We start from the raw sequence: 26,554 nt of genomic DNA on the forward strand, positions 1-26,554 counted from the left end.
CCCTTCACGGTTGTGGTGGCACGTCAAATTTTTTTGTGTGCATGAAACACGTGTGGCACGTTTTATATACCCCTCTTTTTGAAGATAATACACATGTTGAGTTTTTTTCCTTTGAGGTATATGAAGATTTGGTTTGAAGTATATCACAAAGATGTTTGAAGATATGAAGAATTAAGATATTACAGATAAAGATTTTTTCTTGAAGTAACTTTTTTGGGACTTTATTTTGGACTTTTGGGTTTTTGATGTTTTTTTGGTTTTGGACTTTATTTGTATACACTAATATTTATTAGAGGGTAAATCAAGTTTACTGAAAGATTTATTTGATGATTTTTTTCATATTGCTACGAACCCTCAGGGAGGCACAAATGCAGTTTTTTCACTGGCACTTTCAATCAGGAGGATTTGCCAGGATGCTTTTGTCAAGTCCAAAATGGTCAGAAAACGGGCCTTCCCAAGCCTGTCCCTGAGCTCATTTACCTGAGGATAGGGTACGTGTTAACGTTTGTCACTGAATTAAGCTTTCTGAAGTCATTACAAAACCTCAAAGTACAATCTGGTTTTAGGACTAAAATGATAGGAATAGAATCACCCATCCATATCTCAGGGTCCTCAATTTATTGAAATATGGATGTGGACTTGACATTAGCCCTTGGTCAATCAACCCTGGGGGGGGGTTCCTATACCATCCCACAGGATGTTCTGGGTTCTGAAGTGCCCAATCTCGAATGGGCCAGAAAAGGTTTGGATCACTGGGTCAGGAATAGGATTTCCGATCCAATCGTGATAGTACCAACCATTGTTCAGCTGTCTGAAACTGCACCATATAACCATTTTGTGTGTTTCTCCAGGATTCTACATAGGCTACAAATACAGTTTTACATGTACGTGTAGCCTAAAATTTTCATCTCTCTTCAACTAATATTTTAGCTTTTATCAGATGCATCCATTTGAATGCATTTGACTCCTCTGATCTGTGAATATAAATCAGAGCTGGCAGACCTTTCGGAGCCTTCTGCTGGTCTCCTGCTGACTCTTGTAGCCAAAATGACTAGGATTCTTCTTTTAGGTTCAAGAAGGTGGCAAACTCTAGCTACAAAGGTGACGTTTTATTGGCATCTAGGTGACAACTCTAGCCTAGAATCTGCGGTTAGCTAGTCGCTGTGGGCATGGCGTGACGGATTGGGTCATGACTGACTGACAGCAGCAAGCGGGATCTGATTAGTACATTAGTGCATGGTTTATTCATTTATTTCCATGTACTAAAGGTTGGAAGCTGAAGTGACTGACCTACAGAAGCTCACTCAGCGCATCATTTTTCTATTGTAGAAGACATACAGTTGTGTTCAAAATTATAGCAGTGTGTTGAAAAAAGTGAATAAAGCTGAAAATCCTTCTAATAGCTTTTATTTCCATCCACACAAATGCATTGGGAACACGACACATTCTATTCCAAATCACAACATGAAGAAAAATATATCACATTTGTGTTGTTCCTCTAAAAAATGGAAGAAAAGTGAATATTAGATTGTTCAAAAAAATCGCAGTGTTTGTATTCTTCTTTACAAACTCAAACATTCACTATATAAACTGAGAAATGTTTGAAGATTTTGCTTTCCTTTGAATGACTTCATGAATATTTGGTTGTAGTCGCACTGTTTCTGAGAACTGCTGTACATTTGTGTTGCATGGAGTCACCCAACTTCTGGCCCCTGTGATCAGGTATTCCAGCCCAGGATGATTGGACCACATTCCACAGTTCTTCTCTATTTCTTGGTTTTGCCTCAGAAACTGCATTTTTGATGTCACCCCACAAGTTTTCTATTGGATGAAGATCCGGGGATTGGGCTGGCCACTCCATAACATCAATCTTGTTGGTCTGGAACCAAGATGTTGCACGTTTACTGGTGTGTTTGGGGTCGTTGTCTTGTTGGAACACCCATTTCAAGGGCATTTCCTCTTCAGCATAAGGAAGCATGACCTCTTCAAGTATTCTGATGTATTCAAACTGATCCATGATCCCTGGTATGCGATAAATAGGCCCAACACCGTAGTATGAGAAACATCCCCATATCATGATGCTTGCACCACCATGCTTCACTGTCTTCACAGTGTACTGTGACTTGAATTCAGTGTTTGGGGGTCGTCTGACAAACTGTCTCCAGCCACTAGACCCAAAAAGAACAATCTTACTTTCATCAGTCCACAAAATGTTGCGCCATTTCTCTTTAGGCCGGTCAATGTGCTCTTTGGCAAATTGTAACCTCTTCAGCACATGTCTTTTTTCCAACAGTGGGACTTTGCGGGGGCTTCTTGCAGATAGCTTGGCTTCACATAGGCATCTTCTAATTGTAACAGTCCTCACAGGGAACGTCACACCTTCTTTCATCTTCCTGGAGCTGATTGTTGGCTGAGTCCGCCCCATTTTGGCTATTCTTCTATCCATTCCAATGGTAGTTTTTCGCTTTCTTCCACGTCTTTCAGGTTTTGGTGGCCATTATAAAGCATTTGCCATCATTTTAGCTGAGCAGCGGATCATTTTGTGCATTTCTTTATATGTTTTCCCCTCTCCAATCAACTTTTTAATCAAGGTACGCTGTTCTTCTGAACAATGTCTGGAACGAGCAATTTTCCTCAGAATTTCCTCCCGTGTGAATGGGGGTATTAGGTGAACATTCTCGGGATATTTGTTGAGCTGGATGAAAGTTTTCCATTGATTTAAAATATAAAATGTTACATTTGTTCACTAGATGGTGCCAATTCCTATGATACTTATCACCATTGAACAGACGAATGCAGTATTTTCAGTATTATATCGAAGTTTGGTTTCATAAACATACATCCATGAGAGTCTACTGTACTCACAATTGCGGGAACATGATCCCAGGTATTTGTATGAAACCCGGCCTGATAAAGGAAACTAAGGGGCATATTATAGAACATTAACTGGAAGAATGTCACATTCATCCACCTGGTACAAATTCTGAACGTCTTAATTAACACACTTATTTCCTATGATCATCAGCTCCATCTAGTGACCATAATGAGGTAACATCTCCAGCAGTAAAATTAGCACAATACACCATTCTGGTCACTAGGTGAAGCCAATGATCACATGAAAAACATATTGCCTAAACTTGTCACATTCGTTCAACTAAATTTTTTTTTTTAAACGACCTCCAAGTGTTTGTGAAATCTCTCACCACAAAATGTACTCAGCCAGTCAGGACTCCATTTTTATTCTTCTGCTGCTATCAGTGGCCAACCCGGTCCCACACTTCATCCATGTCTTTGGTGACCTCTGATCTCCTTAAGGACTGTTTCTTCCATGATGAAGATCAGCCATGGAGTATATCTGAGGTGTGTATCAGGGTGTGCTTCTTCCCCACATGAGAGCTGGGATGTCCAGCAACATTCATCTAGAAAACATTTCCCACACTCAAGGCACTAATACACCTCCAGGGTTGTGTGGGATCTATGATGTACAGGAAGACAGGACATCAGTGAGGAACATTTCCCTCACTCAGGACAGGAATGTGTCTTCTCTCCTGTGTGGGATCTCTGATGTTTATACAGTTGGGACTTGTATGAAAAACAATTCCCACACTCAGGACAGGAAAATGGCTTCTCCCCTGTGTGAGATCTCTGATGTGTGTAAAGACTGCACTTCTGTGAAAAACATTTCCCGCACTCAGGACAGGAAAATGGCTTCTCCCCCGTGTGAGATCTCTGATGTGTGTAAAGACTGGACTTCTGTGAAAAACATTTCCCGCACTCAGGACAGGAATATGGCTTCTCCCCCGTGTGAGATCTCCGATGTCTGTAAAGATCATACTTCTGTAGAAAACATTTCTCACACTCAAGACAGGAATATATTTTCCCACCTGTGTGGGATCCCTGATGTCTGTAAAGATTGGACTTCACTGAAAAACATTTCCCGCACTCAGGACAGGAATACGGCTTCTCCCCTGTGTGAGATCTTTTATGCACATTAAGTTTGGATTTAGAATGGAACCTCTTTCCGCACTCAGTACAGGAGAAGCTCTTCCCTGTTGGAAGGTCGGCCCGGTCCCGCACAGTCTGAGGTTCCTCAGGATACGAGGAATCCGATGGTCTATCTACACTGGGTGGTGCCGGATGGACATTGGAGGGAGCCGGGTTTTCTCCTGGACTATACTGTGTGATGTCCTCATCTTCTACTTTCCAGTCTGGAGACAAAGTGAGACAATCCTCAGAGGTTTTCCTCATCTCCAGGCCATGGACTAAAATACAAAGACAAAGAGGATTACTAGACAGGAGCTGATTGGTTCCCCCAAACCAGGACTCCACCTACATCAGGCAGCTTGGGCTCTGAGGATCTTACAATTCCACCCTCAAGGGAACTAGGAAATGGCTCCTCTGATCTCCTACCAGGTCATTTCTTTATTCATGGACCTTAGTCAGAGAGTGAGGAAACAACCAGAACTGTCTTTTATAGGAGGGACAGTGATGAGGGGATTATAGGACGAGGGTCCCCACCCCCTCTATCACTCATCGCCATCTTCCCAACACAAGAAGTACTGCACTTCCTTATTTAGTCCATGATTTAGTCATGAAGAACAGCGGGGCTGAGCCCCACCAGAGGTCAGAGAGTGAGGATGGGGGGAGAACAACCAAGATGAAGACTGGACTGATCCTGAAGAACACCATCATTGGGGTATTGACTCCTCCCTCATGATCACTTTCTGTTTAAGGGTCCAAAGTTGGAGGATGTTATCACATTATTATCACCATGTAAAAGTCTGTACTCCAATCACATCATCCGATATAAAATGTCCAGCTGGTAGGAAATGGGTGTAACAAAAGAAGTTGAGCAGAGGTTGTGAATCAATATTTTTCTGCCAGCTGAACCCCAGAATCTCCATAAATCCAGTCTAGATACATAAATTGTGTCTGCAGCACAGAGAAGGAAGATTATCCGAGAGAAATCCAGGAATACAGGACGGGGAACACAGCTCAGGAAAGTGACCAGGGGATTACAGGCTGATATCACCCAGTCCCCGCCCTACTCTGGACCAATCAGTGAGCAGTATGGGTGGAGGAATGGATTTAGTGTTCATGACCCACCTGTGCTGATCTCTGTAGGAGTGTCCTCCTCTATAAATGTCCCCGTTATTCCATCCTCCTCCATAGACTGCTGATCATCCCTCACATACGCCTCTTCTTCTTCTACTTTCACCTCAACTTTAGGATCTCTCAGGTTTCCACTCTGAATATATAATGAAAATGACATCAATGGTAACAATGCAGATAATGTACAGATCCTAATGATACTATCAGTGATTGTTCCTCATCTACCTGATGATGGTGAGGGATGGTGTGACCTTCCTGTGTGGAATCCCGGGAATACAGAGGACGGGGACATCTCTCTGGTGGGTTCCCATGACTGGATCCATCTGTAGGAAACACACACACTGACTGAATCCATTGTTTCTATGTGTTTATCAGATGATGGGGGATCTAGGTGGATCCTCCGTACTGCTCTCTCCTTTACAATAAAGTCTCCTCTTACCCGGTGATGTGAGGGGCGGCTGATTGTCCATCATGACGTCCTTGTAGAGATCCTTGTGTCCTTCTAAATACTCCCACTCCTCCATGGAGAAATAGACAGTGACACCCTGACACCTTATAGGAACCTGACACACACAATGATACAGTCACCATCCAGACACATCCCTTGTCTGTTACTGGAGAATGTCCCAGAATTCCCGGCACCGCTCACCTCTCCTGTCAGCAGCTCCATCATCTTCTTGGTGACTTCTAGAATCTTCTGCATGTTGTGTCTCTCAGGGTTTAGGGAGTCACATGGAGGCACTGTGATGGTCATATCATCACCTGACATCAGAAGAGGAAATCTCTGTATTGAGGAACCAATAGGAATATCATGTTAGACTCCCAGAATCCTCCTCACCTCTCCAGTCAGGTCTGTGTTTTATTAATAGAGATGAGAGTGATGTCATGTGACCTCCCAGAATCCTCCTCACCTCTCCGGTCAGGTCTGTGTTTTATTAATAGAGATTAGAGTGATGTCATGTGACCTCCCAGAATCCTCCTCACCTCTCCGGTCAGGTCTGTGTTTTATTAATAGAGATGAGAGTGATGTCATGTGACCTCCCAGAATCCTCCTCACCTCTCCGGTCAGGTAAATTTTTTATTAATAGAGATTAGAGTGATGTCATGTGACCTCCCAGAATCCTCCTCACCTCTCCGGTCAGGTCTGTGTTTTATTAATAGGGATAAGAGTGATGTCATGTGGCCTCCCAGAATCCTCCTCACCTCTCCGGTCAGGTCTGTGTTTTATTAATAGAGATAAGAGTGATGTCATGTGACCTCCCAGAATCCTCCTCACCTCTCCGGTCAGCAGGTAGATGATATCCAGGGTGAGGTTTAGTATCTTCTTAGTCATGTGACTCCGGTCCTCCTCCATCCTCATTGGTGTGGTCATGTGATCTATGTGGGTGTCTCTGTAGACGGTTAGAAGAGAATTATCTGGGCTGTATTGGTTGTACAATATTAGGAGGGGAATATAAGTGGTAAATAGGAAGACTGCTCCCAGTGGGAATTAGAAGCAGACTGGGTATCTTACAGAATCTATTTATTAAAAAAAAATTAGTATAATCATTCATCCAGCAAATCTTCATGAACATTCCTTCTGTGCAAATTGTGTGATTACAAACATTCTTTAGAATTTTTCCTCTTCTTAATGAATTTTATTTTATTATATCCAGTAGTGAAATACCTCATTGGGGTCACTTGGGGTCATTGGGATGGAGCTGAGGAGCTCAGGAAATATGTCTTTGTAACAATAGATACAATGTAACAATTTTGGAGAACACTAGAGGGAATAACAAATAACTACAACTAATGGGTGTGCAGCATATACATGTTGGTGAAAAGTGGGTGTATGCAGCCCATCATCACCATACAGTAAACAGTGAGCAATAAACATTCTACACCTCCCCCATCACCACAGTATAAATAAAATACATTCACCTCCATCAAAATACTACAAAGACAGAGAGACCTCATATGAAAGGCAGAGTTGCTGTACAGGGAGATAGTAGGGGGAGAGCAGTTGCTGCACGGGGAGATAGTAGGGGAGAGGATAATGATTGGCTGACCAATCATCTCCCACTCCTTCACAATGGTCTTGGGTCAAACAGTTCAAAAATGATAATGAAAATCAAATCCCATCCTGTCTAGATAGTCCTGACAGAAACCGTTCGGTGATCTCTGATGACATTATACATAATAAATGTTCCCACAACAGCCGTGTCCATCTCTTCATTTATTGAGGCAAACAGTAAAACTCCATCATCACTCCCTAAGAAAATACAAAATTCCCCCCAAAAAGGCGTATTCCCCTCCCCCATACAGTGGGGCAAAAAAGTATTTAGTCAGCCACCAATTGTGCAAGTTCTCCCACTTACAAAGATGAGAGAGGCCTGTAATTGGCATCATAGGTAGACCTCAACTATGAGAGACAAAATGAGAAAACAAATCCAGACAATCACATTGGCTGATCTGGAAAGAATTTATTTGCAAATTATGGTGGAAAATAAGTATTTGGTCACCTACAAACAAGCAAGATTTCTGGCTCTCACAGACCTGGACCTTCTTCTTTAAGAGGCTCCTCTGTCCTGCACTCATTACCTGTATCAATGGCACCTGTTTGAACTTGTTATCAGTATAAAAGACACCTGTCCACAACTTCAAACAGTCACACTCCAAACTCCACTATGGTGAAGACCAAAGAGCTGTCGAAGGACACTAGAAACAAAATTGTAGACCTGCACCAGGCTGGGAAGACTGAATCTGCAATAGGCAAGCAGCTTGGTGTGAACAAATCAACTGTGGGAGCAATAATTAGAAAATGGAAGACATACAAGACCACTGATAATCTCCCTCGATCTGGGGCTCCACGCAAGATCTCACCCCGTGGGGTCAAAATGATCACAAGAACGGTGAGCAAAAATCCCAGGACCACACGGGGGGACCTAGTGAATGACCTGCAGAGAGCTGGGACCAGCGTAACAAAGGCTACCATCAGTAACACACTACGCCACCAGGGACTCAGATCCTGCAGTGCCAGACGTGTCCCCCTGCTTAAACCAGTACATGTCCGGGCCCGTCTGAAGTTTGCTAGAGAGCATTTGGATGATCCAGAAGAGGATTGGGAGAATGTCATATGGTCAGATGAAACCAAAAATAGAACTGTTTGGTACAAACACAACTCGTCATGTTTGGAGGAGAGAGAATGCTGAGTTGCATCCAAAGAACACCATACCTACTGTGAAGCATGGGGGTGGCAACATCATGCTTTGGGGTTGTTTCTCCGCAAAGGGACCAGGACGACTGATCCATGTACAGGACAGAATGAATGGGGCCATGTATCTTGAGATTTTGAGTGCAAACCTCCTTCCATCAGCAAGGGCATTGAAGATGAAACGTGGCTGGGTCTTCCAACATGACAATGATCCCAAACATACCGCCCGGGCAACGAGGAGTGGCTTCGTAAGAAGCATTTCAAGGTCCTGGAGTGGCCTAGCCAGTCTCCAGATCTCAACCCCATAGAAAACCTTTGGAGGGAGTTGAAAGTCCGTGTTGCCCAGCGACAGCCCCAAAACATCACTGCTCTAGAGGAGATCTGCATGGAGGATGGGCCAACATACCAGCAACAGTGTGTGCCAACCTTGTGAAGACTTACAGGAAATGTTTGACCTCTGTCATTGCCAACAAAGGATATATAACAAAGTATTGACATGAACTTTTCATATTCACCAAATACTTATTTTCCACCATAATTTGCAAATAAATGCTTTCCAAATCAGCCAATGTGATTGTCTGGATTTTTTTTCTCATTTTGTCTCTCATAGTTGAGGTCTACCTATGATGCCAATTACAGGCCTCTCTCATCTTTGTAAGTGGGAGAACTTGCACAATTGGTGGCGACTAAATACTTTTTTTGCCCCACTGTACATATCTTTATCTAAGCCTCCATGACAATAGCCCCCCATGACTCAACACAACCAGAATATTGTATAATTTTACATACCAGATCCTCTCCTCCCGCAGGCTCCTCTGGACTGTACAACCGGTCCATGCAGCCTCTTCCCCCCTATACTCTGTTGGTTGCAGGTTCTCTGATGTCATCAAGACCAATGCAGAGTCCATAGCCCATCACTGGACAGGAAGAGGGACAGCCCACTGCCAGAGTGTAGGGGAGTAGAGGAGAGTGCTGACAGCCGGGGAGCTGAGGATCAGATATATCAAAGAGCTTTTCCTGGTCCCCTACACCTAAACTGCCATTTACCTCTTGGAGTTGGGGGGCTTCTGTTATGCGAGGGTTAAATGTTCATCAAGAGGTGGGTGACACCATGAATGGCGCAATGCGCTGTGCGTTCCTGTGCGATTCACATATGATTCAGGTCAAAGTGAGGCGGAGTGCAGCAGTAGTGCATGTACTACTCTACAAAACCCTTCTGTACCATACCATCCAGTGCAGGCAACGCACTGCATTTGTCACCTGCATCTGTGGTGTCATCAGCATTGTACCGACACCCTGCGTCTGTGGTGTCATCAGCATTGTACTGACACCCTGCGTCTGTGGTGCCATCAGCATTGTACTGACACCCGGCGTCTGTGATGTCATCAGCATTGTACTGACACCCACAACAGACTACAAGTGCAGTGTGTTTAGAACATGGTGCAGGAAACGTGCACAGAACGCAGATCCCCCATATTCTGGGGTGAATTAGCCCCCAGATCTCCATAATTTTCCTTTCCCCGGATACAGACTTTACATTTTTCACACGCGGTAAAATCAGCATTTTTTGCTCATAATAAACCCAACCCCTCCCCCACACTAAATGATGTCAGCCCTGACACTTGTGTCCCCCCATGAAATGGCAACTATGTTCCCTACACAACATGCTGCAAAGACATGGCTATAAATGATTTTACAGGTCATCAGATTAGAGTTAGTGGGGAATAACAGCCCCAGAATGATTGCTCCCCCTCCGGGGTGTGACCATCCCATGTCAGGAACCCTCTATGTGACATCACAGGAGAAATGACAGGTCCTCTTTATGGAGACCCCATTATCACCTGTGGACCCCAGTGAAGGTGATCAGTACAGATGGGGATTCCTCCTCTCCTTCCCTGACCACAGTGACCGGGGAAGGACAGCTCTGAGCCTGGAAGTCATGAAGTTCCTCACCGGAGGGGAGATCCGAGAACTCATCCCCCTCCACTCCATCCGCCATGCCGGTCCCAGGCCTGCAGGGGGGGCAGAGGAGCCGGGGTACATGGAGGAGGTAGTCAGGTGTGGGGGGAGGGTGGGATCTTCAAGGGAAGGGTGTGGAAGTGTAAATATCAGTCCAACCCAAATCTGAATCTCATCCCTCATTACAGGAGACGGCTAAGGAGAGAAGGTGACCCATCTCCACAATGAGGAGAATGTTCCGGCCCCGGAAGTGGGGGAATGTTGTGCCCCTGAAGGGGTTAATCTGGGTTCCCACACTATATATGTGTGTATCATCATCTGCTGGAGATAAAAGATGTCACAGTGACTATGGAGGAAGAGGACGGGCATGACTATGGAGGAAGAGGACGGGCATGACTATGGAGGAAGAGGACGGGCATGACTATGGAGGAAGAGGACGGACAGGACTATGGAGGAAGAGGACGGACGTGACTATGGGGGAAGAGGATGGACGTGAATATGGAGGAAGAGGACGGACGTGACTAAGGAGGAAGAGGACGGACGTGACTACGGAGGAAGAGGACGGACGTGACTATGGAGGAAGAGGACGGACGTGACTATGGAGGAAGAGGACGGACGTGACTATGGGGGAAGAGGACGGACGTGACTATGGGGGAAGAGGACGGACGTGACTATGGGGGAAGAGGACGGACGTGACTATGGGGGAAGAGGACGGACATGACTGTGGAGGAAGAGGACAGACATGACTATGGAGGAAGAGGACGGACGTGACTATGGAGGAAGAGGACGGACGTGACTATGGAGGAAGAGGACGGACGTGACTATGGAGGAAGAGGACGGACGTGACTGTGGAGGAAGAGGACAGACATGACTATGGAGGAAGAGGACGGACGTGACTATGGAGGAAGAGGACGGACGTGACTGTGGAGGAAGAGGACGGACGTGACTGTGGAGGAAGAGGACAGACATGACTATGGAGGAAGAGGACGTATGTGACTATGGGGGAAGAGGATGGACATGACTATGGGGGAAGAGGATGGACGTGACTATGGAGAAAGAGGACGGACGTGACCATGGAGGAAGAGGGTGGACATGACTATGGATGAAGAGGATGGACATGACGGGGGGTTACTGGGTGTACATAGAACATAACATCTTATTACCTCCTCTGCTGCTACTTCCATCAACGTCTCCTCTCTACTTCCTGTCTGTACCTGACATCACTTCCTGTCTGTCTTCCATAGAGACTTCCTGTCTGGGTAGAAGTGAGATCACCACCTTGTGGAGCTCAGAGGAACTGCAGCCCCGAGAAGCGTCTGGTAGTGTGACCCCGGCCTTGTGCTGGGTGTGTATGGACTGTAGATCCTTATAGAGGGGTCACCTCCACTCCCACCAAGGGGGACAGAAATATATGACTGCCTAGTCCAGCCTTTCTCATCCAGGGGTCCTCCAAAGGTTTCTAGGGGTTCCTTCAGCAATGAACAAATTCTGTCTCTCAGTAACAATTGACATCAATGATCTGTAAGGGAGGCAGTCTACCCAATGATGATGACGTAAGAATGTCCTTCCCTTACTGACCACTGATATAAGGGGGTCCTTCTCCTACTGACCGCTGATATATGGGGGTCCTTCTACTGACCACTGATATATGGGGTTCCTTCTCCTACTGACCACTGATATATGGGGGTCCTTCTCCTACTGACCACTGATATATGGGGGTCCTACTGGCCACTGATATAAGTGGGGCCTTCTCCTACTGACCACTGATATAAGGGGGGGCCTTCTCCCATTGGTCACCAATGTAAGGGACCACTACACTGACTACCGATATAAGAGGTCCTTCTTCTATTGTCACCAATGTAAGGGATCCTTCTACTGGCCGCTGATATAAGGGGGTCCTTCTCCTACTGACCACTGATATATGGGAGTCCTTCTACTGACCACTAATATAAGGGGGTCCTTCTTCTATTGGTCACCAATGTAAGGGATCCTTCTATTGGCCACTGATATAAGTGGGGCCTTCTCCTACTGACCACTGATATAAGTGGGGCCTTCTCCTACTGACCACTGATATAAGTGGGGCCTTCTCCTACTGACCACTGATATAAGTGGGGCCTTCTCCTACTGATCACTGATATAAGGGGGGCCTTCTCCCATTGGTTACCACTGTAAGGGACCACTACACTGACCACCGATATAAGGGGTCCTTTTTCTATTGGTCACCAATGTAAGGGACCACTACACTGACCACTGATATAAGGGGGCCCTTCTCCCATTGGTCACCAATGTAAGGGACCACTACACTGACCACTGATATAAGGGGGTCCTCCCACTGGTCACCAATGTAAGGGACCACTACACTGACCACTGATATAAGGGGGTCCTTCTCCCATTGGTCACCAATGTAAAAGACCGCTACACTGACCACTGATATAAGGGGGTCCTCCCACTGGTCACCAATGTAAGGGACCACTACACTGACCACTGATATAAGGGGGTCCTTCTCCCATTGGTCACCAATGTAAAAGACCGCTACACTGATCACTGATATAAGGGGGTTCTCCCACTGGTCACCAATGTAAGGGACCACTACACTGACCACTGATATAAGGGGGTCCTTCTCCCATTGGTCACCAATGTAAAAGACCGCTACACTGACCACTGATATAAGGGGGTCCTCCCACTGGTCACCAATGTAAGGGACCACTACACTGACCACTGATATAAGGGGGTCCTTCTCCCATTGGTCACCAATGTAAAAGACCGCTACACTGATCACTGATATAAGGGGGTTCTCCCACTGGTCACCAATGTAAGGGACCACTACACTGACCACTGATATAAGGGGGTCCTCCCACTGGTCACCAATGTAAGGGACCACTACACTGACCACTGATATAAGGGGGTCCTCCCACTGGTCACCAATGTAAGGGACCACTACACTGACCACTGATATAAGGGGGTCCTTCTCCCATCGGTCACCAATGTAAGGGACCACTACACTAACAGAGCTGAGCTCCAGGTTAGGACTGAACCCAGGGTCACATAGAATGGAGCATGTTTGTGGAATGGGTGAATGTCAGAACAGAATGTGAGTTCAGCTGAGTTGAACCTCGGACTGCAGTAGATCTAATACTGTGAAATACAGCAGCTTCCCGCTCAGGCTGGATGTTAGGGGGTCAGCAACCTCCGGGGTCCCAACAGCCAATGACGTATCCCCACTCAGCCCATTCAGCAGTCAGCTGACAGGTGAATATAAATATAATGTTAAAGGAACATTTCTTCCCCCATGAAAAAATCATCTTAGACCTCTCAGGTGGGGTACTGATTTTAGGAAAAAAAATTAAAAGTGGGAGGTGCCCCAAAATCAGTACCGAATCAAGTATCAGTACTTGTCTGAGCATGCAGCCTGGCTACCCAGGGAAGGGGGTGGGGAGTGAGTATTTCCCCTCCGGAACCATACCAGGCCACGTGTCCTCCACATAGGGAGAGTATCTATCCAAGTCCATTCACTCCTGGTTGGAAAGTTGAACAAGTCCAATGTATGAGCTCATATCGGGGAACACGAGGAATCTGTACAACATAAGTCATCAGGAAATGTTTATCTGTCTGCAGAACACAGGGGAGATATTGGAACTCTAATTCATGTTCACCTGGAAATAATCAAAGAGAGAAAGTCCATCCAACCGTGAGATTGGTCAGAGACTCATTGGTGTCATTCTGGGCATTGCTAGGCTAGGTCTTGGCTACAGAGTGAAGGGTGATGCTGCTCATACTATATGGAACCCTCATCTCCATCATGGACATTTTCTTCAGATTCCTTCTCTAGCTTGTTTTACTTGACTACTGCACTCTATACACAGGGCTGTATATGACATACTCCTGACCACTGCACTCTATGCACAGGGCTATATATGACATGTTCCTGATCACTGCACTCTATACACTGGGCTGTATATGACATATTCCTGACCACTGCACTCTATACACTGGGCTGTATATGACATACTCCTGACCACTGCACTCTATACACAGGGCTGTATATGACATACTCCTGACCACTGCACTCTATACACAGGGCTGTATGCGACATACTCCTGACCACTGCACTCTATACACAGGGCTGTATGCGACATACTCCTGACCACTGCACTCTATACACAGGGCTGTATGCAACATACTCCTGACCACTGCACTCTATACACAGGGCTGTATGCAACATACTCCTGACCACTGCACTCTATACACAGGGCTGTATGCAACATACTCCTGACCACTGCACTCTATACACAGGGCTGTATGCAACATGTTCCTGACTACTGCACTGTATACACAGGGCTGTATATTACATATTCCTGACCACTGCACTCTATACACAGGACTATATATGACATACTCCTGACCACTGCACTCTATACACAGGGCTGTATATGACATACTCCTGACCACTGCACTCTATACACAGGGCTGTATATGACATACTCCTGACCACTGCACTCTATACACAGGGCTGTATATGACATACTCCTGACCACTGCACTCTATACACAGAGCTGTATATGACATACTCCTGACCACTGCACTCTATACACAGGGCTGTATATGACATACTCCTGACCACTGCACTCTATACACAGAGCTGTATATGACATACTCCTGACCACTGCACTCTATACACAGAGCTGTATATGACATACTCCTGACCACTGCACTCTATACACAGAGCTGTATATGACATACTCCTGACCACTGCACTCTATACACAGAGCTGTATATGACATACTCCTGACCACTGCACTCTATACACAGGGCTGTATATGACATACTCCTGACCACTGCACTCTATACACAGAGCTGTATATGACATACTCCTGACCACTGCACTCTATACACAGAGCTGTATATGACATACTCCTGACCACTGCACTCTATACACAGGGCTGTATATGACATATTCCTGACCACTGCACTCTACTCTATTCTCTGCCTGATCTCCTGGCGCCGACCTCGGCTTGCTACTAGACCTTGGTCTGCCTGCTTCCATGGTACTGAACCCGGCCTGTCTCCGTACCAGACTGCCATGCTGCTGTATGACCCTAGCTCACCTTGACTACATCCCTGACCGTGGCAGTCACCTGCTAACAAGCTGCCGGAACCTGTGCTTCTTCAATCCTTGTACCCGTCACCACATTCAGGGGTGCCCAGACCACAGCTGGCCTCTCATCATCTCGGCCTCCAACCGAGGAACGTGACAGTGAGACTCTCCCTTGTGGAAGTCATTGAATTATATTTTGTGGATACAAGGAAGTGAATTATGTTACTGCTTACACAATGAGTAGGCAAATGTTTAAGCCCCACCCACTGCAATTTTACCACACCCACAATTCACTGCAGTGACCCTCCTATTTATTCTCCTCTGGGTACCAAAGGGTTAAATTCCCCCAGGAACAGACATAACTTTGGCCCTGTACTGTTCCTGGAGACCATTGGAGGATCTGATTGGACAGTAGAGATGAGAGTGAGGCCAGAAATCTTCTTCCTGATTGGACATGATATGGATCCTTCCTGGTTCTGGAAATCTCTGATCTCACCAGTCCGGTATCAGAGGATCAGCAAACACGATGATTAGATATTTTACAGACATGGCCAATGGTGGGAATTGCCAAACACCAAATTATAATGTTCAGGGAAACCTTCCTCCAATGGTGGAATCATTTTCCCCAGAGACCAGCAGGACCTTCTGGAACATTCTGGTGAAGAATAGGTGTACTCTCAGACACTGTCACAGGAGGAGCTTTCCAAACTGCTACTGGATGGCCCCCACAGACCCCCCGCCATGTTTGTCAGGCTCTGCTATCACACCTATGTGCCCAGCATTGACATAGTGGGTGCCACTAAGTAGAGGGGGGGAGATCATAGAACATCCGATCGCTGATCACCCCTAGAAGAGATGTGTATTAGGTCCCTTCCGGGGTCAGTGCCATCATTCCTGACCACTGTGACCGGAGAAGCTGTGAATGGAGCTCAATTTGCTCTCCATTATCTTCAGTGGAGAGCAGGAGACACGAGGGGTCCGATAGGCACCATGGAGAGCAGGAGACACATGAGGGGTCCAATAGACACCATGGAGAGCAGGAGACACGAGGGGTCTGATAGATATCATGGAGGGCAGGAGACACACGAGGGGTCCGATAGACACCATGGAGGGCAGGAAACACACGAGGGGTCCGACAGACATCATGGAGGGCAGGAAACACACGAGGGGTCCGACAGACATCATGGAGGGCAGGAAACACACAAGGTGTCCAATAGACATCATGGAGGGCAGGAGACACATGAGGGGTCTGATAGACACCATGGAAGGCAGGAAACACACGAGGGGTCTGATAGACACCATGGAGGGCAGGAGACACACGAGGGGTCTGATAGACACCATGGAGGGCAGGAGACACACGAGGGGTCTGATAGACACCATGGAGGGCAGGAGACACAAGAGGGGTCTGACAGACACCATGGAAGGCAGGAGACACACGAGGGGTCTGATAGACACCATGGAGGGCAGGAGACACACGAGGGGTCTGATAGACACCATGGAGGGCAGGAGACACACGAGGGGTCTGATAGACACCATGGAGGGCAGGAGACACAAGAGGGGTCTGATAGACATCATGGAGGGCAGGAGACACACAAGGGTTCTGATAGACATGATGGAGGGCAGGAGACACATGAGGGGTCTGATAGACACCATGGAAGGCAGGAGACACATGGGGGTCTGATAGACATCATGGAGGGCGGGAAACACACGAGGGGTCTGATAGACACCATGGAGGGCAGGAGACACAAGAGGGGTCTGATAGACATCATGGAGGGCAGGAGACACACAAGGGTTCTGATAGACATGATGGAGGGCAGGAGACACATGAGGGGTCTGATAGACACCATGGAAGGCAGGAGACACATGGGGGTCTGATAGACACCATGGAGGGAGGGAGACACACGAGGGGTCTGATAGACACCATGGAGGGCAGGAGACACATGAGTGGCCTGATAGACACCTGATTTCTCATTAAAGAGAACCCGTCACCACAAAATGCGATCATATGGGGGCTATTGGTTCCTTATATGTTGGCATTACAGTGAAAAAATGAAAGGTGCACCCAAACACCTAAAACCCCGCCCCCTAATCATTGAGTTCCCACATACATACTAACCAATATTCCACCTGTGCCTACATACAAGATCATGGATTGCACCACACATTACATCACGCCATGCATGCGGAAGTGAGAGCAATCATTTCCTTTGATTGTCAGCTCCATCTAGTGGTCATAATGCAGTATTTTCCTGAAATACCTCCATCAGTAAAAGTAGAAGAATATAAAATGATGGTCCCTACTTGAGGCAAATGATCATATGAAATAAAATGTGGCCAAAAGATGCCACAGCTGGGCAAATCCTGGTCATATTTGTTTAAAAAAATAGTTTAAGTGTTTGTGAAATCTCCCACCACAAAATGTACTCAGCCAATCACAGGTCAGGACTCCATTTTTATTTTTCTCCTGCCATCAATAGCCAACTCGGTCCCACACTTCATCCATGTCTTTGGGGACCTCTGATCTCCTTATGAACTGTTTCTTCCATGATGAAGATCAGCCATGGAGTATATCTGAGGTGTATATCAGGGTGTGCTTCTTCCCCACATGAGAGCTGGGATGTCCAGCAACATTCATCTAGAAGACATTTCCCGCACTCAAGGCACTAATACACCTCCAGGGTTGTGTGGGACCCCTGATGTACAGGAAGACAGGACTTCAGTGAGGAACATTTCTCTCACTCAGGATAGGAAAGTGGCTTCTGTCCCGTGTGAGATCTCTGATGTCTGGAAAGATGGGACTTCTGTGAAAAACATTTCCCACACTCAGGACAGGAATACGGCTTCTCCTCCATGTGAGATCTCTGATGTCTGCAAAGATGGGCCTTCTGTGAAAAACATTTCCCACACTGAGGACAGGAATATTGCTTCTCCCCTGTGTGAGATTTCTGATGTCTGTAAAGATGGACCTTCTGTGAAAAACATTTCCCACACTCAGGACAGGAATACGGCTTCTCCCCTGTGTGAGATCTCTGATGCTTGTAAAGACAGGATTTATGTGAAAAACATTTCCCGCACTCAGGACAGGAAAGTGGCTTCTCCCCTGTGTGAGATCTCTGATGTCTGCAAAGACTGGACTTCACTGAAAAATGTTTCCCGCACTCAGGACAGGAATAAGGTTTCTCCCCCGTGTGAGATCTCAGATGAGTGACAAAATCTCTTTCTGATGCAAAACATTTCCTGCACTCAGGACAGGAAAGTGAATTCTCCCCTGTGTGAGATCTATGATGTAGAAGAAGATTACACTTTCTTGAAAAACATTTCCCGCACTCAGGACAGGAAAACGGCTTCTCCCCTGTGTGAGATCTCTGATGTGTGTGAAGACTGGACTTCACTGTAAAACATTTCCCACACTTAAGACAGGAATATGGCTTCTCGCCCGTGTGAGATCTCTGATGTGTGTAAAGACTGGACTTCATAGTAAAACATTTCCCACACTCAGGACAAGAAAATGGCTTCTCCCCCATGTGAGATCTCTGATGTTGGTGAAGATTGGACTTCACTGAAAAAAATTTCCCGCACTCAGGACAGGAATACGGCTTCTCTCCCGTATGAGATCTCTGATGTATATATAGTCTAGACTTGTGTGAAAAACATTTCCCGCACTCAGAACATGAATATGGCTTTTCTCCCCTGTGAGATCTCTGATGCCTGTAAAGATTAGACTTGTCTGAAAAACATTCCCCGCACTCAGTACAGGAGAACCTCTTCTCTGGTGGAAGGCCGGCCCGGTCCTGCACAGTCTGAGGTTCCTCAGGATACGAGGAATCCGATGGTCCAGCTACACTGGGTGGTGCCGGATGGACATTGGAGGGAGCCGGGTTTTCTCCTGGACTATACTGTGTGATGTCCTCATCTTCTACTTTCCAGTCTGGAGACAAAGTGAGACAATCCTCAGAGGTTTTCCTCATCTCCCGGCCATGGACTAAAATACAAAGACAAAGAGGATTACTAGACAGGAGCTGATTGGTTCCCCCAAACCAGGACTCCTCCCACATCAGGCAGCTTGGTCTCTGAGGAGCTTACAATTCCACCCTCAAGGGAACTAGGAAATGGCTCCTCTGATCTCCTACCAGGTCATTTCTTTATTCATGGACCTTAGTCAGAGAGTGAGGAAACAACCAGAACTGTCTTTTATAGGAGGGACAGTGATGAGGGGATTATAGGACGAGGGTCCCCACCCCCTCTATCACTCATCGCCATCTTCCCAACACAAGAAGTACTGCACTTCCTTATTTAGTCCATGATTTAGTCATGAAGAACAGCGGGGCTGAGCCCCACCAGAGGTCAGAGAGTGAGGATGGGGGGAGAACAACCAAGATGAAGACTGGACTGATCCTGAAGACCACCATCATTGAGGTATTGACTCCTCCCTCATTATCACTTTCTGTTTAAGGGTCCAAAGTTGGAGGATGTTATCACATTATTATCACCATGTAAAAGTCTGTGCTCCAATCACATCATCCGATATAAAATGTCCAGCTGGGAGGAAATGGGTGTAACAAAAGAGAATCCATATTATGTGTATATATAGCAGTGGGGGGAGGGGAGAGCAGAAGTCAGGAGTATGTAATGTACAACATAGAGTATATAGTGCAGGGGTCAGGAGTATGTAATGTACAACATAGACTATATAGTGCAGGGGTAAGGAGTATGTAATGTACAACATAGAGTATATAGTGCAGGGGTCAGGAGTATGTAATGTACAACATAGAGTATATAGTGCAGGGGTCAGGAGTATGTAATGTACAACATAGAGTATATAGTGCAGGGGTCAGGAGTATGTAATGTACAACATAGAGTATATAGTGCAGGGGTCAGGAGTATGTAATGTACAACATAGAGTATATAGTGCAGGGGTCAGGAGGATGTAATGTACAACATAGAGTATATGGTGCAGGGGTCAGGAGTATACAATGTACAACAGAGTATATAGTGCAGGGGTCAGGAGTATGGAATATACAATATAAATTATACAGTGTAAGGGTCAGGACTCATAATATTGGTATTCAGTAATCAGTGAAAGCTTAAATATTTACTGTAGACAAGTTGCAGAGATCCCACACCGCTGCCTCCCATCTCCTGAGACTGCACTCAGTGACTTGGGTCTGAGACACTACAGACATATCCCTCCACCCGGCACAGCCAGCAGACCACAGAGCAAGGAACCCTGGGAGAAATGATCGGTCAGAGATCTTACTAGACCCGGGCGTGGGGAAAAATACCCAAAGCACACACCCCAGGTGCCTAGGTCTAGTAACACTTATGCTGAAATGAACATTTTTGCTTCCAGCTGATCCCCAGAATCCCCATAAATCCAGTCTGGATACATAAATTGTGTCTGCAGCACAGAGAAGGAAGATTATCCGAGAGAAATCCAGGAATACAGGACGGGGAACACAGCTCAGGAAAGTGACCAGGGGATTACAGGCTGATATCACCCAGTCCCCGCCCTACTCTGGACCAATCAGTGAGCAGTATGGGTGGAGGAATGGATTTAGTGTTCATGACCCACCTGTGCTGATCTCTGTAGGAGTGTCCTCCTCTATAAATGTCCCCGTTATTCCATCCTCCTCCATAGACTGCTGATCATCCCTCACATACGCCTCTTCTTCTTCTGCTTTCACCTCAAATTCTATATTGATTGGATCTCCACTCTAAATCAAGGAAATGAGAGAGAAGAGGTCATCTGTAAAATGTAAGATTTATGATTGTGACATCACACACAAAATCCACACATTGTCTCCACAAGTCCATGTTCTAGATGCTCCATCCCACCAACTAGGTCTGGACCTGGCCAATAAAATTGTCCCAGGCATTTTAGACTGAGCAGCCCAGTGTAATCCTCCGCAGAATGTGAAAAAAGAAAACTTTCCACTCACATATCTCCATCTCTGAGGCACAGCACTGCCAGGGGGTGTAGGTGGGACAGGCACAGGAGGAGAGGGAGGGAGGAGGAGGAACAGAATCAGCTCTCTCTCTTTCAACTCCTGTCCGTGTTGGAAAAGGGGGGATGTCACTGCTAGCTCTGGGCTGTAACAGAGACTCTTTCATCTCATAGCCCTGCAGCCACTGGGGAGCCACAGTCCAGCCTCCTGGGGCCCCTAGCAATAGCATCAGAGCAGCAAGGTTACCCTGCCCCCTGTCTCAGTCCTTCATGGCTCCGGGGCTCAAGAACTGTCTGCCTCCCTCCCTCCTCCCTCCCCATGCATTGAAGGGTACTAAATGTCTTGGAAATTCGCTTTCAATGAATTTTTCTTACCCTGAGTGCCCGCAGTTGGATGCGCAGCAATCCCCCATAAAGCTGTGCGAACTTCGCTGCAACCGTATTGCGCCCTCCGCTTACCGCGACTGCAGCTTAGCTCCACGATTCCTGCGCCTCCAACCGGTGTGCAAAGGTTTAGCTCTTTTGAGATGTGGGGAAATGGAGCTCCCTTAATCCAGGAATAATCAGACGATACTCCCAGGTTAAGGTTGGAATCCACTCTGCCCGGGTCTAACACCAGACTCCTGTTTTTATTATCTTACAAAACACATCCCCCGCACGGGGCCAAGTCAATCCCCTCCCACAGAACAATGTATAGGGAGTGTCCATACACGAGAATGTCCATCCTGCTCAGAGTGCAAAGTTCCCTCTTAACCTATACTAAAAAAGTTTTTCCAGTTTTTCTGTCCTCCCCCATAAGCTCACTTTGGAGAGCAAGTTTCCCATTATTTACATGCTATCAGCTCCCAGCAGTATGTACATTGTCTGTACAAGCATCCCTTAGATTAAACAGTACCAGTCTGTATCTGAATGGGCCTGATACGATCTTTATTAAAACACATCCATCCAGATACAGTTCAGGTCGGAAGCTGCTTGTAGAGATGTACATGAGCCTACACTGCACTGCCCGGCGCCTGGCCATACAAAGTCCATGTGGTACTATGCTGCTGATATGTGGATACAGGCCCGGGGCCTACCGCCGGCGGCATTCGCATCGAATGTGGTGGTATACATGCCTGTCTATAAGCGCAGATCTGCCATCTCATCCATTCCCGAGCTGAGTACTGTAATACATACATTGTACATGCGCATAGCCTAATTGCAGCCTTCAGAGCTTTAATTAAGCCACATGAGAGACATATGAATAACACGAATATATGACACATTTAAAGGACAACCTGTAATAGAAAATTTCCATGACATAAGGAAATGCAGCAGAGTTCCCAGAGTTTTGGCCCTGTCCGGAACCCCCTGTCCACCTGACAAATACCCAATGTGCCCTAAGGCCAGTCCGGGCCTGCCACCAACCTTGTGATGGTGAGGGATGGTGTGACCCTCCTGTGTGGAATCTGGGGAATACAGAGGACGGGGACATCTCTCTGGTGGGTTCCAGTAGCTGGATGACTTCACCATGGTGTCCTGGTATGGATCTTTGTGTTCTTCTGGAATCTCTGACTCCTCCATCACCCCATCCTCATCCTCCTGCTCCTCCTCTTTTATCTCTCCTTTAACCTCAACTTTAGGATCTCTCAGGTTTCCACTCTGAATATAGAATAAAAATGCCATCAATGGTAACAATGCAGATAATGTACAGATCCTAATGATACTATCAGTGATTGTTCCTCATCTACCTGATGATGGTGAGGGATGGTGTGACCTTCCTGTGTGGAATCCCGGGAATACAGAGGACGGGGACATCTCTCTGGTGGGTTCCCATGACTGGATCCATCTGTAGGAAACACACACACTGACTGAATCCATTGTTTCTATGTGTTTATCAGATGATGGGGGATCTAGGTGGATCCTCCGTACTGCTCTCTCCTTTACAATAAAGTCTCCTCTTACCCGGTGATGTGAGGGGCGGCTGATTGTCCATCATGACGTCCTTGTAGAGATCCTTGTGTCCTTCTAAATACTCCCACTCCTCCATGGAGAAATAGACAGTGACACCCTGACACCTTATAGGAACCTGACACACACAATGATACAGTCACCATCCAGACACATCCCTTGTCTGTTACTGGAGAATGTCCCAGAATTCCCGGCACCGCTCACCTCTCCTGTCAGCAGCTCCATCATCTTCTTGGTGACTTCTAGAATCTTCTGCATGTTGTGTCTCTCAGGGTTTAGGGAGTCACATGGAGGCACTGTGATGGTCATATGATCACCTGACTTCAGAAGAGGAAATCTCTGTATTGAGGAACCAATAGGAATATCATGTTAGACTCCCAGAATCCTCCTCACCTCTCCGGTCAGGTCTGTGTTTATTAATAGAGATGAGAGTGATGTCATGTGACCTCCCAGAATCCTCCTCACCTCTCCGGTCAGGTCTGTGTTTTATTAATAGAGATGGGAGTGACGTCATGTGACCTCCCAGAATCCTCCTCACCTCTCCGGTCAGGTCTGTGTTTTATTAATAGAGATAAGAGTGATGTCATGTGACCTCCCAGAATCCTCCTCACCTCTCCGGTCAGCAGGTAGATGATCTCCAGGGTGAGGTTTAGTATCTTCTCAGTCATGTGACTCCGGTCCTCCTCCATCCTCATTGGTGCCATCATGTGATCTATACAGGTCTCCTTGTAGACGGATAACTTTGGGAAATGAAAGTAAGAATTACACTCACCGGCCACTTTATTAGGTCCACCTTGCTAGTGCCAAGAAAATCTCCCCCCCACCATGACACCACCAACCTTAATCGTTGATACAAGGCAGGATGGATCCATGCTTTCATGTTGTCTATGCCAAATTCTGACCCTACCATCTGAATGTCGCATCAACCAGTCTGCCCATTCTCCTCTGACATCAACAAAGCATTTTCCTCCACACAACTGCCGCTCACTGGGATATTTTCTCTTTTTCGGACCATTCACTGGAAACCCTAGAGATGGTTGTGCAGGAAAATCCCAGGAGATCAGCAGTTTTTGAGATACCTAGACCAGCCTGCCTGGCACCAACAACCACACCACATTCAAAGTCACTTAAATCCCCTTTCTTCCTCATTCTGATGCTCAGTTTGAACTTCAGCAAGTTGTCTTCACCACATCTAGATGCCTAAATGGATTGAGTTGCTACCATGTGATTGGCTGACTAGCAATTTATATTACCCAGCAATTGTACAGGTGGATTGAATAGTGTGGCCAGTGAGTGTATTTGGATGGTATTGGTCACACAATAATAGGATGTGGATGTGAGGGGGGAATAGGAGGGTTGCTGGACATCTAACCACCTCAATACCGGACACTTCCACCCCCTTCCTGACCAGAACACTTTTCAGATGTCAGTGCTGTCGCAGTTTGGATGACAATTGTGCGGTCATATACAGTACTATTCTAGGCGCTGCCTAGTCTGTGCAAAAATTGTGTCCCATTCCCAACGTGTCCAACTGCATGAAAATCCATCCAAATTCAATATAAATCCCTCATAAATACTGAATAGAAAAATAAAATCATCAATATTAATAGTTCTTTTATATCAGTTGATGTGCTTGTGCCTCTCCAATCACACTGCGCCAACCGACCGTGCGGAATAATGTGCCTTGTGCTCCTCCAATCACACTGCGCCAACCGACCGTGCGGAATAAAGTGCCTTGTGCTTCTCCTTTCATCAAAGTGCAGATCTCGTGCTCCCCCTCCAGTGCTCCCCCTCCCCCACCACAGGATATGGACTCTTACACTGGAATAAGAGTCCTATGTGCTGTGTCATGGTCCTGGTTAGTCTGGAGCTTGTAGTCCTCCTGGATGATTGTGTACAATTCCCCCCCCCAATATATCATACAACTGATGGTTCATCTCATGATGTATGCAGGGAGGAGATAACAACAATCACCCACATGGTGTCATTCCATTTATTACAAACTTCCTTTACAGCAAACCATATACCTCACATTTGTATATAATATACAAGCAAAATGTCCGACTGAAAGTGGCCCATCCACATGAGTCTCACCATTCGGGAATTACATCACCGCAGCCGTCACTGACGCATTTCCCCTCCTCTAGGGGGCTGTAAGAGGATTGGCAGCTGGTGGTAGATGGTCCTATTTATACTGTGTGTCTCCATATCTCCGAGCCCACTTCCCCTTCCTGTCCAAACCTGGTGTCACCTCCGTTTCCTCCCGTGGCCTTGTGTGGTCATGCAACACTGAACCCAAATTACATTTTTATCACTTTTTAGACAGATAGACCTTTCTTTTGGTTGTACAGTATTTATTCACCACTGAGGGGGGAGGCAGACAAGGAATGATAAATACGATCCTTCCTATGACTAGTTTGCTCTGAGGCAGTGCTGTGAGGTCAATGTCGGCTCATCATGATGTCCAGGAAGGGGAACTTTATGACTTTTGGCCGGAGTTGCTGGATAATCAGGATAATTGGCAGAACTCAAACTGCAAGGCTCCAATCTCCAGCAACCTAATGACTGACAGGAGTGACATCACTGCCACTCTCTGCAGGAAGAGAAGGGATTGGATAGCAGCAGGATGGTGATGGTGGAGTACAGAGCTGTGGGGGGAGGAGTCGGTTCTCTCCAATGGCAGCCCAGTGTGGGTAGGAGGACAATGGGGGGTTCTCTTGGTTGCCAAGTATTTTCTGGTATCCAGGACATTGTACAGAGTGGTGGTGGGTTCCTGGGGCTCTGAATTCCAGCACCGGGCACTGTCAGAGCCTGTGTCATGGGAAGGTATTGGAGTGTCTCCTGAAGATGTTCAGCACTGACCCCTGACTACCTTTTAGGCAATACTGTGGAAACAAACCTCCTCTAAGGACAAGTGCCAACCAAGGGCCTGGAGTCCTTTAACTACATCACCTCCTTAAGACCCTGCTACCCCCTCAGGGGCCACAAAGTTCCTCATCCTCAGTACCCCCTGAGAGACCCCTTAGCTCCTCTACTTCCCTCTGACATATTCTTCATGGCCGGCTGGGGAATGTTTCCTTCCTCCTGAGCAGCAATGTAAGGGGCTCTATGCTCCATACTCCTGACCCCGGCACTCCATCATTGTGTTGGCTGCATAGTGTAATGATTGCCCATTGGCTGCCTGTGTAGTGTCATCATTGCCCTTTGTAGGCCATGTATGGTCAGGATGGTCCTTGTCTTGTCTATTTATTGTCAGTGCTGTTTGTTTAGAGGACCATATTACTAGAATTTATCTCCACAA

General features: G+C 46.6%; 4 protein-coding genes across 4 annotated transcripts; all 4 read right to left on the reverse strand.

Annotated features, from left to right (window-relative positions):
- Positions 1 to 1,391: 1,391 nt before the first annotated feature.
- LOC149460752 (uncharacterized) lies at positions 1,392 to 4,258 on the reverse strand. The gene has a single exon (XM_089679309.1). It carries the CDS (start codon positions 4,246 to 4,248, stop codon positions 3,520 to 3,522), a length of 729 nt encoding a protein of 242 aa, XP_089535435.1. The 5' UTR covers positions 4,249 to 4,258; the 3' UTR covers positions 1,392 to 3,519.
- A 13,533-nt stretch (positions 4,259 to 17,791) lies between these two features.
- On the reverse strand, positions 17,792 to 19,360 carry LOC149460753 (uncharacterized). The gene has a single exon (XM_089679281.1). The coding sequence runs from the start codon at positions 19,325 to 19,327 to the stop codon at positions 18,095 to 18,097; it is 1,233 nt and encodes a 410-aa protein (XP_089535407.1). The 5' UTR covers positions 19,328 to 19,360; the 3' UTR covers positions 17,792 to 18,094.
- A 1,560-nt stretch (positions 19,361 to 20,920) lies between these two features.
- LOC149460754 (uncharacterized) lies at positions 20,921 to 22,968 on the reverse strand. The gene is made up of 2 exons (XM_089679233.1): positions 22,711 to 22,968; positions 20,921 to 21,073 (listed from the first exon to the last, which is right to left on the reverse strand). Exons 1-2 carry the CDS (start codon positions 22,966 to 22,968, stop codon positions 20,921 to 20,923), a joined length of 411 nt encoding a protein of 136 aa, XP_089535359.1.
- Positions 22,969 to 23,349: 381 nt separating this feature from the next.
- LOC149460755 (uncharacterized) lies at positions 23,350 to 25,105 on the reverse strand. Its single transcript, XM_089679321.1, has 2 exons — positions 23,865 to 25,105; positions 23,350 to 23,592 (listed from the first exon to the last, which is right to left on the reverse strand). The coding sequence occupies exons 1-2, from the start codon at positions 23,958 to 23,960 to the stop codon at positions 23,362 to 23,364; spliced, it is 327 nt and encodes a 108-aa protein (XP_089535447.1). The 5' UTR covers positions 23,961 to 25,105; the 3' UTR covers positions 23,350 to 23,361.
- Positions 25,106 to 26,554: the final 1,449 nt, after the last annotated feature.

This window comes from Staurois parvus, unplaced genomic scaffold, assembly GCF_062004578.1.
Source record: "Staurois parvus isolate SC_StPar_1 unplaced genomic scaffold, SC_StPar_1.0 ptg000221l, whole genome shotgun sequence".
Classification (NCBI taxonomy): domain Eukaryota; kingdom Metazoa; phylum Chordata; class Amphibia; order Anura; family Ranidae; genus Staurois; species Staurois parvus.